The sequence below is a fragment of the Strongylocentrotus purpuratus genome, unplaced genomic scaffold (assembly GCF_000002235.5).
Source record: "Strongylocentrotus purpuratus isolate Spur 01 unplaced genomic scaffold, Spur_5.0 spur5_scaffold_6, whole genome shotgun sequence".
NCBI classification, from domain to species: Eukaryota; Metazoa; Echinodermata; class Echinoidea; order Camarodonta; family Strongylocentrotidae; genus Strongylocentrotus; species Strongylocentrotus purpuratus.
The window spans coordinates 1,766,571-1,781,927 of NW_022145612.1; the positions used below are offsets into that span (position 1 = coordinate 1,766,571).

Below are 15,357 nucleotides of genomic sequence, written 5' to 3' on the forward strand. Positions count from 1 at the left end.
AACTTAATGAACTTGTACTCATAAATATACACCACTTGTGTATCAATTACCCAAACTGTTCTAAACCTGGACCTTGTGATTTGGTAGCCATACATAAACATGCATTTGTATTTGCATAATTAATAAAGGCAACTAACTAAGTTAAACATTTGTCACTACAAATGTATACTTTCATAAACATCCTGATAAATGCCAAACAAAAATAAATGCTATGGCTGAAATCCAAAAGCCTATCTCACTATACGTGTTTAAATCACATCTTTCCAAAATATCAACCCAATCTGAAAATCAACACTTGTTCCTAATAATTCACAATAAAGTTTTGACTAAATTCCTTTATCTGAACTATACTCAATTAGTCTTCACAAACCTATAATTCATAACTCTCTGTTTATGTTACAAAGATAACTCAAAACATGAAGACTGCTTTCAATGCAAAGCCCCATGTAAAAGCTTGGCTCTAGCTGTGCGCATAATTAAGTAGGTGACATTTACACCCTGCACAGTATGAACCACTTGCTTTTAAATTACATTATCCAGAAATCTACATGAATATTTCAAAGCAAAACTTCACTTGCACTGACTAAATAAACACAATACAGTTCAATATAAATTGACCAAATCTCGCCTAAATTATTGACATTTCTCTTATTTCCCTTTATATTTATCCACTTTTACTCTTCGCCAAAACGGCAACAAATTGTACAGTACTGTCTCTGGCATAGCACCACACATATAATATTCACTTTCACACGTGCGATTAAATGTTTACTGAAGTTGAACGAATTAAATTCAACTTATCATTTGCACATTTAACATAACTTTATCTAAATATCAGAAACTCACTTCTTTGGCCGGAACTTAGCAATTTACTGCCGAAACACTGGGCTAACTGGTGTCACTGTAAAAAAACAGGACAAAACGGGGAAAACTGGGAAAACTGGAGAGCTCATCTCCAGTGACTTGACGCTCGACAGACTACACAAACAAGTGTCTAAAATGGCTTCGGTTATTATCGAAGTCGAATGTAAGGTATCCTTTAAAAAAAATACTCAAAGAAAAGGCCATTTCAAATCCTACTATAAAAAACATCGATCATAAATACAACAGTTATTGTAAATGTTTAAATTGTCAATTGACCTTCTATAAAATACCTAAATGCTTCATTGAAGCTGAAAGAGAATAGATATCTAGCTTTCTTGTTATTAAAATGAACAAAATGACCCTTTTTTCTCATCTTATGTAACAAACAATCTGAACTCTAAAAATCTCCTCTAAGATTTTCAACTTGCTTAAAAAACACAAAAATAAATTTCGCTCAGCGAAACAATAATTATTTGTGCTTTCATTTTTATTATTACAGAGTAGAGATGAGCATGAGGTCTATCCAGTGCACTCTCATATCACAGTTGATAACCAGCAAGCAATGTTTGATATGTAAGTTGGGAGGTTTTCTGAGGGACAAGAAAACTCTTACTTTGCTGTTGCTTCTGCTTTCATACCATATGTCTTTAACATGTCCAACATAGAGGTTGGTGATGTATATCAAATGAATAGAGAAACAATTTAGTTACTTTACTTGATGTTAATAGACTCAAAGAAATTCATGAAACTATGAAGACTTCATTAGCAGAATACCAAATATGAGAGCTTTTCTTACATATATTATGATAATTGCCCAAGATTCTATACAGAGTGTGAGCATATTTTTGTTCTAGCAATGTTCAGTATATTTGTGTACTTCTTCTATAGGAAAGCCAAATACATGTGTAAATGCAACATGCCAAAGATTGCGTTTTCTGTTAAGTACATGTTCAGTACTTACTTACACTTGTAAAATTAAAGAGATTAAGATTGTTTCTTCTCCAGACCACCAGTAGGGGTGAGGAAGGTTGTCCTGGCAACGAATGTAGCAGAGACATCCATCACTATAGGAGATGTAGTGTACGTAGTGAACACTGGAAACCACAAAGAAGAGCGTTTTGATTCAGACTTGGGGGTAAGTTTATCCTGCTTCCTATTTTAGGAACCTCATTCTCTCAAAACTACAATACAAATTACAGTATACACAGCGAAAATATCTTCTCCCTGGCAGTAATTTGTGAAGGGGATATTTGTTCAATATACACATGTACATTAAATGCATTAACTAATTTTCAAATATGGAAGAATCTTATTGTTTATTCATAGATTTTAATGAGCTAGATGAGTAGCACAAAATATGTATGAAAATGGTCATTGAGAAAGGTTCATAATGCCTATTAGGAAGTGGTATTGGATTTTTTTTTTTTTTAAAGATCATGACACATAATAAAATTTCAATAATCTACTGAAAAAAACTAGAAAATATCCTTAGCATGGCAATATGCTATTTGTAATTAAGAGCTTTTTTATTGCAGCAAGAAATTTTTTTGAATTGTATGTTATCTTGTGTCTTGTATGTTATATTGTAGGTCTCTTGTCTGGACCTTCATTGGGCATCCAAAGCCAACATTACACAGAGGAAAGGCAGGGCAGGACGCCGCCAGCCAGGGGAATGCTTCCACCTATTTGATGAAGATGTATACAAACAGATGAGTAAGTTGATCATTAATCTGGCACTCATTGAATACATGAGAATCAGGAATGACATCAATATTGAGCTCTTTTTGCTTTAAATTTTGACTCTGTGTTCTTGTATGTTTATCTTTTCAGTAGTGAGAAATGTTAGCATACAACTCGACAGTCCAATCTAGTCTAATAGTCATATGCAGGAATTGCCAGTTATGAATTTCAATGAATTGACCCAGGTTTACCATTTTGATACATCAATACAATTAATAGATGAAACCTTGATGGCTTTTTTAAAACTTTAATTAACTTTAGGAAGCATTGTTGTGTGACAGTGGGGGCCTGTGAGAATGATAGCTACAACTTTACCCCCAAAGTAACCTTATTCCCATGGTCAATTCAGATTGCCAGAGAATACAGGGAAAATGAGAAGTAAAGGCTTCACTAGCCAACTGATTAACTAACATTTGACGTAAATAAATAATTAAACATAAAGAAATTACATACATGAGGCTTACATTTAAAATCCAGTGCATGATATCTGTATATTTCAGGTAAATTCCAGACAGCAGAGATTCTAAGAATACCATTAGAGCAGATTGTAGTCCAAGCCAAGGTTCATAATGAGGCTGTATCAGCAGAGATGTTCCTTGCACAAGCTCTAGAACCACCTCCATCTCAAGCAGGTAATACAACCACACATTCCTAGAAAAAAGTCTAGAAATTCTAGAAATGGGAATATGCTTCATTCATTATCAAAGGACCTTAAGGTTCTGATGTTGTGGAATTATCAGCTTATGTAGAGACAAACAAAAGGAGAAATTCAGACAGGCTTCAGCCCCTGAGACCAACAGCACACGATGCTGACATGTCTGTGCGTGGGTTTCCTGCTTTAAAATATCCCAAGTTCCACAAGACAGATATCTTTAGTCCCAGGAACCCTCAGTAAAGTTGTCAGAAGCCCATGTTGTCTGGTCTTGTGAGCTTTCCCACAATTTTTGTGACGGATCACATGACTGACAATTGGAGTCAAAAAATGTATAATTCATTTACAGTTTGAACTCTTAAAATGGTTCTCTCTTTCTGTTCAAACCCATCAAGCATCCATTTCATTATTGAATGCCATGTTTCTTTCTGTTTTTCCAGTGTCTGGTGCCATTGATCTTTTACAAGACTTGGACATCTTAAATGAGAAGGAGGAACTGACGTCTTTAGGAAAGAAGATCTCCTGCTTTGGATCTGATCCTAGGATTGCTAAGGCTATCATCTTCTCAACCATTTTCAGGTGCGTGTGTGTCAGTCAGTCAGTCTGTCTCCCTTGTCTTGGTTCTCTTTCATTATGGCTTGATGAACATTCTTTAGAAGGGTTCATTTTATCTGACTTTTCCCAATACATGGTATATCATTTTTTCCGCAGTATTTTTTCCCTCTATATCAACTGTTACTTGACACAATCCCTTTAAATTAATTAACTTTCATCCTCGGTAGAACCTTAAAGGGCCCTATTGTAATTTCTGTTCATAATTCTCACTATTTTTTAATTTTCTTTGTTCTTGAAAAGATTATGTTTCCATAAATTTCATATATTTTATAAAATGTCTTTATTGGTATATGCTTGTTTTCTTTCTCAATCCAGGTGTGTGGATCCCATTTTAACTATAGCTGCCAGTTTGTGCAATAGAGATATTTTCAGAGAAAATCTGGATAACAGAAAACTCATCATGAAGGTACGAATGCTCTTACAATCTTTTTTATTTATGCCAGTTTAGTAGAAGCTCAAATAAAAATTGAAAACTTAATGGTATGATTGAAATGTAATCTGATTTCATCCAGTCCAATAAAGGGTATTATTTTGAATTTACTTTTCTCCTGGCAGAGGCCGGCTATTGTGTATCGTATTATTTTCTGACCTATGCCCTAATATTGATCATTTCAGACAAAATGCATATTTTATTTTGTAGCCCCTTAATCTCTATTGGCAATTTTTGTTAGATTTCAGCTCAGTGGCTCCCTTAGCTAGAAATTCTTATTAGCTTTGATAACCTTGCTTTCATTTTATGATGGATGTATGCAAGTTTTCTGGAGACAGAGTGATCAACGGATGAGAGTAGTTGTTTATCAGGGATGGGAGGAACAGCAGAAGGCTGGTGGATAGAGTGCATCAAGCTATGTGCAGTCTCATTGACTCTTCATTGGCTTTGATAACCATATTTTCACTTTTCTTATGTTTACAGAAGATGAAAGAGTATTCCGGAGATGGTGAGAGTGATCATCTGATGAGAGTAGCTCTTTATCAGGGATGGGAGGAACAGCAGAAGGCTGGTAGACAGAGTGCATTTAGCTATGTGCAGTCTCATCATCTCTCTCTCCTCACCCTGCAATTCATCAGAGGTAACCAGTATGAAGGATTATTATATTGTCTGTTTGGAACCAGAAGGGCTTTATTCTGTCTTACAGTATCTGTCGTTCCCTTTGACATCACGCAATGAAAGACAAAATGAATTTAACAAGATGAAAACCTGTTTATAATTCTTGAAGATGTATGTTAATGTAGCATGCCTGTTACTATGATGATAATGAAATGAAAAAAAAATGTCTGTAGGAGAAATCCTACTGGATTAGTGACAGGTGAAGGCAATCCTGTTGATAGTGAGTAGGTCACTTTAAAATTCTGCGAAAACAGTATGAAATAAATGGAAACTTCTCTAAGTATCTACAGCATATAGCAGTGACAACAATTATGGATTGAACGTTAAGCAATCTTTTGTATGTCTATACCTAGGGTTACGTCGTCAGTTTGCAAGCAATCTTGAGGATTCCGGGATGGTGATGATGTCTAGTGAATGTTTTGATCCTTCAGCACGATGCAATGAGAATAGTGGGGATCCAGAGCTCATAAAGGTACGCAATCTCTTAACCTTCCAAGACTTATCAACTTCAAATTTCTAATCAAAAGTTCATGCTTTCTTTAAATATACCAATCACCTACACAAATAATTTGTGTCCAGCTAGAATGTATAAAATCAACCTAAAAAAAACTTCACCTGGCATTCTATGGGCTAACTGATAAAGAGTATGAACAAATTAAGAATAACATAAAACCATGCACACAGAACCAAAGTCTGTTTTGGGTTCCTTATAGGTCCTATTCCATGCAAGCTACAGGTGTGATGAGTAGTCTACTCACAAGTCATGAGTGTATTTAATCTTGCAAAATCTATGTACAGAAGTAGTAATTGAAGCTCATATTTTGAATATAGTATTACGACCTGGAACTACTAACATACACTGTATAGAACATAGTAGTTTGGGTGATTGGTACACTTTAATGAAACAAGATTTTAGATCCATCAAAGTCTGTTGAGATATTGTTACAGAAAGTCCTATTTAGACCATGGATGTCAAGTTGAAACTTATCTGATGCAAACTATGAATAATTTCAAGGCAATTTAATTTTATGAAGTGATACAGACTTTGAAAGACTTGGTATTGTGAAATTACATCACGTTCAAATTGTTTGAGCAGTTTGTTCCAATTTTCCTAATGTTTGCATCAGACATACAGGTAGGCTCCTTTTGACATATCTGATTTATGGAGCAAATATGCTTCATATGCGTATGCTGATAAATCTCACGTCAGAAATTTTTTTAAAGTTGTGTACATTGTTAGCTTCTAGCTCGGATGTATTGATGGCTGTCAATGCATGGAATATTTCAACAGATTTGTAGGGATTTAATTAAAAATTACCTTGAGGGCCATCCTGTAGCGTACTATATTCCTTTCCTTGTAATACATATATGATTTATATACTTATGTCTTTTATATTCTATAATGTTGCAGGCTGTGATCTGTAGTGCTTTCTATCCCAACCTTCTCAAGGCAAGATTTGGCAAGCACGAGAAGGGCAAGCTTAGAACCAATAAATTGATCTTCAAAGACTTGTAAGTATATCATCCTCATACTGAAACACTTCTCCCGATGCTTTCCTAAAAATACAAGATTTTATTTGATAATAGATGCTATTACAAGATTTATTCATTTGTGGCAATGATACATGTATTTAGAGGTTTGTGTCATGTTGATGTTATGTGCTCACTGTATTCAAAGTATCTGCAGAAATCATGAACCTAAATGCACTCCTAGTTATGAAGAAAATAAAATCTCTGAAATACTTCAGATGTGTTTTGTTGCTGTAGAAGCTGTATGACTTGAAATAGCTGATCAGAGAATATTCATTCAGTAAGGTTGGACCAGACATTACCATTGATCAATGCTGCATTTCATACTCAAGGTTTTGTTATAAGATGTTTATATCTTCTCTTGATTCCTCCTCTCCCTCCAGAGATTCCAACAATATTCTGCTTCATAGAAGATCTGTCAACTGCGGAAAGAAAGACTTCAGGAGCAAATGGCTTACGTACTTCTCAAAGGTTTGTATTGACATTTCTAACATTGGTAAATAATTTCATACTACAGAAATTATTTTTTCTTAACCTGCTTATGGGTAGATATATGGGTTTCTTAGGTAAAAGTCTTTCAGAACATATCCATAGTTCCTCATACATCCGGATTGTTGTGCCTTGGGTATACAAGAATGCATGCACAATAAGGCACGCAATGGCAGGCAGGATATCACTGGGCTGATAAAGATGTTGTTGGAAAATCAAGAACATTGCCAAAAGTGTTCACCGCATACAATCACAAAATACAAAAGGAAAATCTTTACTGGATTCTGATAGGTTGATAGCAGACCAAATACCGTAAATCTCCGTGTATAAGGCGCACTTTTTTTACCGTCGGGGAAAAATCAAAAGTCGGGGTGCGCCGTATACACAGGTACAGAATATTTTGAGTCCTCAAAATGCAACTTTTTAGTGGTTTTCAAAAATCTCTGTATCTCAACATGAATTTTATAATGAAAATAAAGAATGGAATCTACTATATGAAGTAAAACTACGTTCCTAATTTTGAAGGGAAGAGATTTTGATTTTTTTTTTTTTTTTTCAGTCTCGATAAATTATGCCCTTCACAAAGCACTTTGCCGGCCGAAGCTCTCCCGTGTCTTCAGCTCACTCACCTGTATCATGCAGTTCACTTACACGGGGGCAGATTTGGTATCCTACCACAATGTGCGGTGTAATACGGAATTGCGATTTTAACCTGCGCAGTTGTGTTGCGCGGCAGCTAGCTTCGTAAGAAACGATCTTTCACGTCCCTTCTTTTACTTTTTGGCAATATGGTACGGATTTAGATCTAAATCTACTGGCAGATTTTATTAGAAAAATAAGTTATGCAGTTTATTTTCGTCTTCATATCAACAATGCAACATAAAATTGTCGGTAAGTTGTGTGGAGTTATTCTAGAAATGTCCTGTACCATTGTATAGTCATTGTAGTCCCATATCTTCAAATGGACATGCTGTTTTGACTGCTGGATTTTGTTATTGTTGTGCAAAGGTCTAACTTAGTTCACAAGCACTTCAACTTTGCCTCGTAATAAAATGAAAGTATTTCCGAACTCTGAAATAAGACTGGATCTCATCTGGTTTTAACAAAAAGCAACAAAAAACAAATAAAAGCAAAAAGAATTTCCCGATTTTTTTTTTTTTTCGATTTTTATTTTTTTTTTTTTAAAGTCTTAAAAATAGGGGTGCGCCTTATACACAGGTGCGCCTTATACACGGAGATTTACGGTAGCTCATAATGATATAACATTTGTAAGAATAACCCATTGAGTACTGCTTACTGGACTCCGAGAGTGGTATAGTCCAGCTGTATTACCATAATTCTATTTTATGTCACATGTTCTTAATGTATATCTTTTATATAATATAGTCCAATTATGTTTTAATGTTTACCTCCATGTACAGTGTAAAATCTGCAATTCATCCCTTAAGCCACAAATGATTACATTTTTTTAGTAAACAATTTTAGATTGATAAAATATATATTGGATTATTCCATATCCCTACAGATACGATCTGATGTGACCTTTGTCCGTGACTGCTCTGTCATCCATCCTATGGCTGTAGTGGCCTTTGCAGGAAACACTCTCTACATAGACAAACTATCCCAGAGAGGTAGGTTGGTTTAATGTGGTCAAGATATCACATACAAGTACATTGCGACAGAACAGTCAAGCATTTTGCTCTCTTTTTTTTTCTTCATCTTGCAATGTATTTAATCCAGTGTCAGTTGATTTTCTTCTAACTGATATTTTTCTCTTTACTGATATATATGAAAGATAGAAGTCTTTTTCCTTGATGGCAATGACATTTCATCAACTGACAAGAAATACAAGTATATGAAAGTACTGTTAGTTTGCGCATTATTTTAATTGTTTAGCTTAGTCTAAAATTCTGTCATGTTCCTTGTCATCTTTCAGGTCAAATGTTTATAGTTATAAAATTCTACCTCGAATTAGATACCTTGTGCCCCCGTTATGCATTGACACCACAATTTAATAAAAAAATCTTGATGTAGATTATCACCTGACAAAATATATACCAAAAAGGAAAGTATAATCACAAAGGGACAGCAATCCTAACCCAAGTTGGTTTCATTTTTATTGTATTTCATTTAGAAAGGAAAGAAGTCCTGGCAGAACACGCTGGCATCAGCCCTGCTCATCTTGTGAAGCTGGTGATTGATGATGAACAGATACCGCATGAGAGTGGTGAAGATGGGAGTGAGTTCAGTCCTTGGGAAGGATTACCAATCACATTCTACATGACCAAGGATACTGCACTCTACACTATGGCTTTCATCAAAGCAATGAAGCACATGACTGAAGAGTGTCTCACAAATGAAGCAGCCTTTCTGGTGAGTGCTTTGGTTTGTTTATCTTCCATATATCTTTCCCTGCCTTCCTCATCATATCTCATTCATTCTGTCTGCCATGTGACTCATCTTTGACCTTTTGATTTCAAGGTTAGGATTCCATGTTTTTTCTGAAGAAATGTTATCGATGACAGAACATGACTTAGTTTTTGTGAACATGATTGTTGTAACATGTTTTTGGGGACTGATACACGTGATATTTGAATAGTGAGGAGGTAATCAGTATACTGCAGGCTCAGTCTTCATATCTTAATTGATCGGGGCACTTAGTCAAGCTGTTCTAGTGGATGTGCAAGTGGTTTCTTCCCTTTCTTGACATTTTAAGAATTTTTATTGTGTACAATGTATTAGGTTCAAAGGTTTGACCTTTGTAAGTTATACTGTAGCGTATATGTAGATGTTACATTCAATGTCCTACAATCTTGCCACTTGCTCCTCCTCTGTCTCTTCTCACAGTCTGGATCTGCCCTTGAGAGGCACTCTGCATTACTGAGTCTGTTCAGCAAGCTACTGGGGACACAAGTCCTACACTCTCAGCAGGGTCAACCAGCTGAGCAAGTAGAGCAGAAGCAATTAACATCTGGATCCTGATCCCTGTAATAGGGGTTGGCCAGACCAGACCAGACCAGACAGCAGAGATGACTCGATCAGAGGCTCTTCACACAGTCCTGTGTACTTCCTTGATAAACTAAGGAATAAAAAGGAGGGAAAGGGGGAAGAGTTGTGTCCCTTCTAGCATTAAATAGGGATGATAACTCTGATCCCTATAACAGGACTGTACTACACAATCCTCACATGTATAGTCCTACATACTTCCTGAATGGAGTAAGAAGGTCAAGGAGGGGGGATAGGGGAAATGGTTTTCAGAGCTTCTGTACATGGTGTTCCTTAATCATGGGAAGAGATGAGATCTCTCATCCCTATAACAGGACGGTACTAAACAAGCCTCACGTATAGTCCTACATACTTCCTGAATGGAGTAAGAAGGTCAAGGAGAGGAAAGGGGAAAGGTTCTCAGAGCTTCTGTACATGGTGTTTCTTCATGGGGAGAGATGAGATCTCTCATCCATGTTATGGGAATTACCAGACAAGTCAGCAGAGTTGACTGAGAGGTTCCTCACATAGTCCCATGTACATTGTACTTCACTCTGTGAACTAAGAAAGTAAAGGAGGGGTAAAGGGGGAGGTTTGTGGAGCTGAGGAAAGAGGAGTAATGCTTGACCTTAGTATGATATCTTTCATGTAGTGGTAATGGAAGTGCAATACCTTATTCATTTCATATGTGTTTAACTGTTCTTTTAACATGTCTGATTCAACAAGTTCTGTTAAACATAGGACTTAACTGCAAATGTAATTTATATGTATATGCTTACAAATATATTGGACTGTATGTTGAATGATGATAGTAATGATGAGATTAATTGTAATCTGATATGGAAGTGGATTTTGTTTTGCCAAACTAAGAAATGTAATGATCCATGAAAGATTTCCATGCCACAAGATGATGTGAACTAAGGCTGTTAATGAAAAATCCTGATGACTGTTGCATCAATGCATCATTGTGTAGCTATTTGATGAAGTACCTTGAAAATGTGTCAAATGCATAATCCTAAAGAAATGATATGCTGCAATAGTACAAATAAAAAATGCTTAACTAATGTGAATACTTAATTAATACTGAAGATGTTGGTATGGTACACAAAGCATAACTTGCCCATCTGTGCCTAGTCAGATGGGTCAGTCATGTCACATGTACCAAAATGCTGTAAGACCCAAGCATCCATCTCAGACTCTCCTCAGGATGGAATGTGTATTCAAGAAGTATAGTACATGCAGAGTAGTGGGTGGATTGAAGATTTTTACTTCTATATTTAAGGCTATAGTAAAAATCCATGTGTAAGTGAATCAGCACTGCCACTCTCTGTACTTGACATCGATGTGTGTTATATAAAGATGAAATAACTTGAAGCATAGATAGAGATCGCTCATATATATTATATGCATGAGCATAAAGCTCTGTAAAGGAAAATCTCTTGACTTTTTAATTTTTGATAGATGCATGAACTAAATATTACATTGATCAATGTAATATATTAATGAGCTTAGTTTTTATGCTACTTGTATTGTACGCACATGCACATGTATTATTATTTCCAGATTTGGTGCTATTCATGTAAATTTTGATTTTTTTTTTTTTTTTTAATGTTTAACATGTTGAAATTAAATCTATGCAACATTTTACCATTAGCAGCTGAAAAGTTATATTGTTTGCGTCAATCTGATATGAAATAGTGGAGCATTTCTATTTTTTGTCTCTGAATTGTCACATACACTGTACTCATGCAAAGAATGAACATAGAATATCTAATCTTCCTTCCATATTCTGACACATGAAATGCTCCACTACAACATGATACATATATGCTTGTGTGATATAGATGGGGAGAGCGAAAGAGCGTGAGAGAGAGAGACACAGAGAGAGAGGGGGGTGAGTGAGTGAAAAGAAGAAAGCTATGGAAAGATAATACCTTTGAATTATTAATTACATTTGCTTTTATTTGGACAAAGTTGAAAAAAGACAAATTTAAATTTCTTCTATTTCAGGTAAATCAGTATATTTTGGCAAGATGAATAAAGTTTGCAAATGGTAACTGTTTTCATTGGGAAGAAAATAACACTTGAGACAGAAAGTATCAGAATTTCTTAATTTTCTATTACTTTGAAAGACAGTTTAATGAAAAATGTAAAGTTGAGCTAATGTAGCCTCTGGTAAATATTCATGATTAGGAAGCATTTTTTGTAGCTTGTTAAAATTTATAAGTTCAATAATGAATAAAATGATAATCGAATGGATTTTATCTTGTACTGTTAGATTGTTGGGTTAATTAAGTTATAAAGTAAATAATGTGCATGTATGATCTAAGTGAGTAAAAAAAAATTTAAAAAAACCTCAAATTTGAATGTTGAAAATGGAGCCTGCTTTTTTCTAAATGTTACCCATTTCATATGTTGCCTGAAATGAAAGCATATTCCATGGTAGTGGCTGATTGATATCAGATACACAATATAATTATGCGGTCATGGTTATCAATAGTATTTGATCCCTTCTTTAACAAGGCTATTGTTTGTAACAGAATTTTATCCAAAGTTTCATTGAAATACTCAACTTTTTGTAATAGCGGTGTATTCCCTATTGTTGGCTTATGCTATGTATGAAGGTTTTTATAAATGCAACATATAAAGTGACATTGATAGATTATCCAAAAACACATAAATACAGAAGCCCTTTATTTTATGATCCTAGTTTTTCCTACCATCATATTTTAACACGTTCGTTAAGAGGAGTTAGAAGTAGTTAAATCTATCCCTAATGTTGTAGGGAGGTTCACAGAAAATATTGTTTTCCACACTTTCGTGTACAAGTAAGTAAAGTTATAATGTCAACAGTCATGATATTACTAGTTCTGTTTTATTGTCATTATTTATTACCAATAGTCCTCAGAAATACATGTTGTAATATGATCTGATACTTTTGATGGTACATTGTAAATATCGTCAGGGGGAGGTATCATCAAGCACGATGATACATTTGTAATCATAAAAGTGTATTTTGAGATTGATTCTAAGGATTGATGAAACTCCCGCTGGACTGAAGTTATTATGCATGTATGAATACCAGCCAATATTCATATTACTATTCTATATCTCTTCCCAGGGTCAAACACTAATTCTGCCTCAAAGTTGAGTATGAGTGAATGGGTGTGTGGTAATTCACCAACTTGGTATTTGAAAGTGATATTCCTATGCCAGTATATTCAAAATAGCTTTGTTTCTTTCCTGGATGAAAATATGTTAATACATGTGATCATAAAAGGAACTGCCATTTATATCAGTCTGTCATATTTGAGCTAAAGCCCTACTGATTTTGAGAATTAATATATGTCTTTTCATTGACTATAAATTGGTGTACAGTTAACAACTATATGATTCATAACCTTACAAAATGTTGTCATTTTTTAGTATGTAAAACATTGATTTGTTCCGAATGACGTTTTGTGAGAATGTGACGTATCACATATTAAAGATTATACCTAATATTTAGCAAAGGCTCTGATTAAAACAGTCCACCTTTCATTCTTGAGTCACACCAAAAAAACACATGAAATTTACAAGGGCTATGAATAATTTAGTTGTAAACTGAACATAAAGGCATGTAGTGTTAAGGCAGACATATTAGATTTATAAATTAAGAACTCTTACTTTTCTCTTGTTGCATGTAAGTATCTTTAAAAGATCAAGCATCTGCAAAATTGCTTGAATTATATTTCTCTATATTTGTCCTTTAATAAATGCTGCATATACCTTGTCCTAATGGAATTGAAGTGTTTGTGTAATCTGTATTCATGTTTTATGCATTGATGATTTTACCAACTTCCTTATTTTATCATACATATAGGGCTACAGGATATTGGAGGATGGTGTAATCTACAAGAACCATGGTGGAATGGCTCGTTCTCTCTAAACTGAATCGAAGAAAAAAGGAGGGAAACAAAACCAATGATTTGCTTGTAATCCTAATAATAATAATAATAAAGATAGATTTATTGAGCGCATAATAAACATACAAGTGAGTAAAACAGATTAAATTGTTCAGAAATGGTTTCTGTTCAGAATCTTTTTTAAAGATAATTGTTTTCTTTTAATTCTAAAAGATTCAAATATTCATGTTGGCCCTTCTACGCCTTGTACTTACTTTTCTACATTTATCTACAGACAATCATAACAATGATAATATACATGCTAAATGTGCATGTACATAAAGAACATATCGTCATAGAAAAACAAAAATGTTGAAGTAGTTTTTAAAAGCCTACAATTGTTTGAGATTAATTGAGAGACACTCTCAGAGTATCATATCAATCATTGGTCACTTTAATAAAGCAAGACTTAGTATTATACTGAAAATTCCCGTGCCACGTATGATCTTGTCACTTATCAAATTCTCGTGTCACGTATGATCTTGTCACTTATCCTGGCGCTCTGAATTTATGATTGCCTTCATGCAAACTTCTATTAATAGCTGGAATTAGTAGGTTTGAAAGTGCTTGAATATTTCTTTCTGGAATCTTTGGGTATATGTAATAACTACAGAAAAAAACTTGTTATCAATTATGTTTTCATATGCGGTAGGCATGACAATACACCACGGTGCTAATTCCTCTTTGGGAATGGTTATTTATTTATTTATTTATTTTGTTTTATTTACCCAGGGTAACCCCATCAGTGAGTAAAACACTGTTATAATCGGAGGCCCTGCAATAGTACAACACAAATTACAAACGTGTAAATGAATACAAAACAACAAATATTACAAAGACATCAGACCTGCATGAAATATTACACTTTTAAGAAAAAAGGGAAAAAAATAAACTATAAGGCTCTAGCAATGCCTCTGCTTGCCGGAACCAACTAGACAGCAAGGTCCGAGGCACTACCTCCAAACACTACTCTCCCTCGCCACCCCATATTGAATTTTTTGTTTGTTTGTTGATGTGTTTGTGTTCATACCAACCATCTACTGATTTCTAATTCTCCAATATGAAGTAGCAAAGGACTGCCTAGAAACAGCGCCCCGAATCCCACTATCCAGCCGATTCCAGAGAACGGAAGCACAATGGGAAAAGGCTTTTTTCAATACTAAACAACTAATACTACGAATTCATATTTTTTGAATTAACAGCTTAAAGACTTAAATTCTAAATCCATTAACCATTTGTAAATCTAACTTGATAATCATATTAACCATTTTAATTTATTACAAACCAATATAGATTTAACAAATGTGTATATTTCTGGTCAATTTCTCTCAACACATTTTTCATTCTTAGGTGCTCGACAAATAAATTAGTAGTTTTTATAACACATCCCTTTAACAAGCAGCTATAATTTGTGCATATGTTTTCTTCTT

At 34.6% G+C, this 15,357-nt stretch overlaps 1 protein-coding gene across 1 annotated transcript in view; it reads left to right on the top strand.

Moving 5' to 3' along the window:
* Positions 1-13,766, top strand: part of LOC577803 (ATP-dependent RNA helicase DHX30) — a 29,207-nt gene extending 15,441 nt beyond the window's left edge. The window contains exons 10-22 of the mRNA XM_031000359.1: positions 1,364-1,437; positions 1,870-1,999; positions 2,454-2,577; positions 3,105-3,236; positions 3,697-3,835; positions 4,187-4,277; positions 4,785-4,941; positions 5,333-5,451; positions 6,391-6,491; positions 6,893-6,980; positions 8,524-8,629; positions 9,133-9,371; positions 9,846-13,766. Of these exons, the coding sequence (XP_030856219.1) occupies positions 1,364-1,437; positions 1,870-1,999; positions 2,454-2,577; positions 3,105-3,236; positions 3,697-3,835; positions 4,187-4,277; positions 4,785-4,941; positions 5,333-5,451; positions 6,391-6,491; positions 6,893-6,980; positions 8,524-8,629; positions 9,133-9,371; positions 9,846-9,980 (1,635 nt within the window). The 3' untranslated portion in view covers positions 9,981-13,766. The remainder of the gene's footprint in view (positions 1-1,363; positions 1,438-1,869; positions 2,000-2,453; positions 2,578-3,104; positions 3,237-3,696; positions 3,836-4,186; positions 4,278-4,784; positions 4,942-5,332; positions 5,452-6,390; positions 6,492-6,892; positions 6,981-8,523; positions 8,630-9,132; positions 9,372-9,845) is intronic.
* Positions 13,767-15,357: the final 1,591 nt, after the last annotated feature.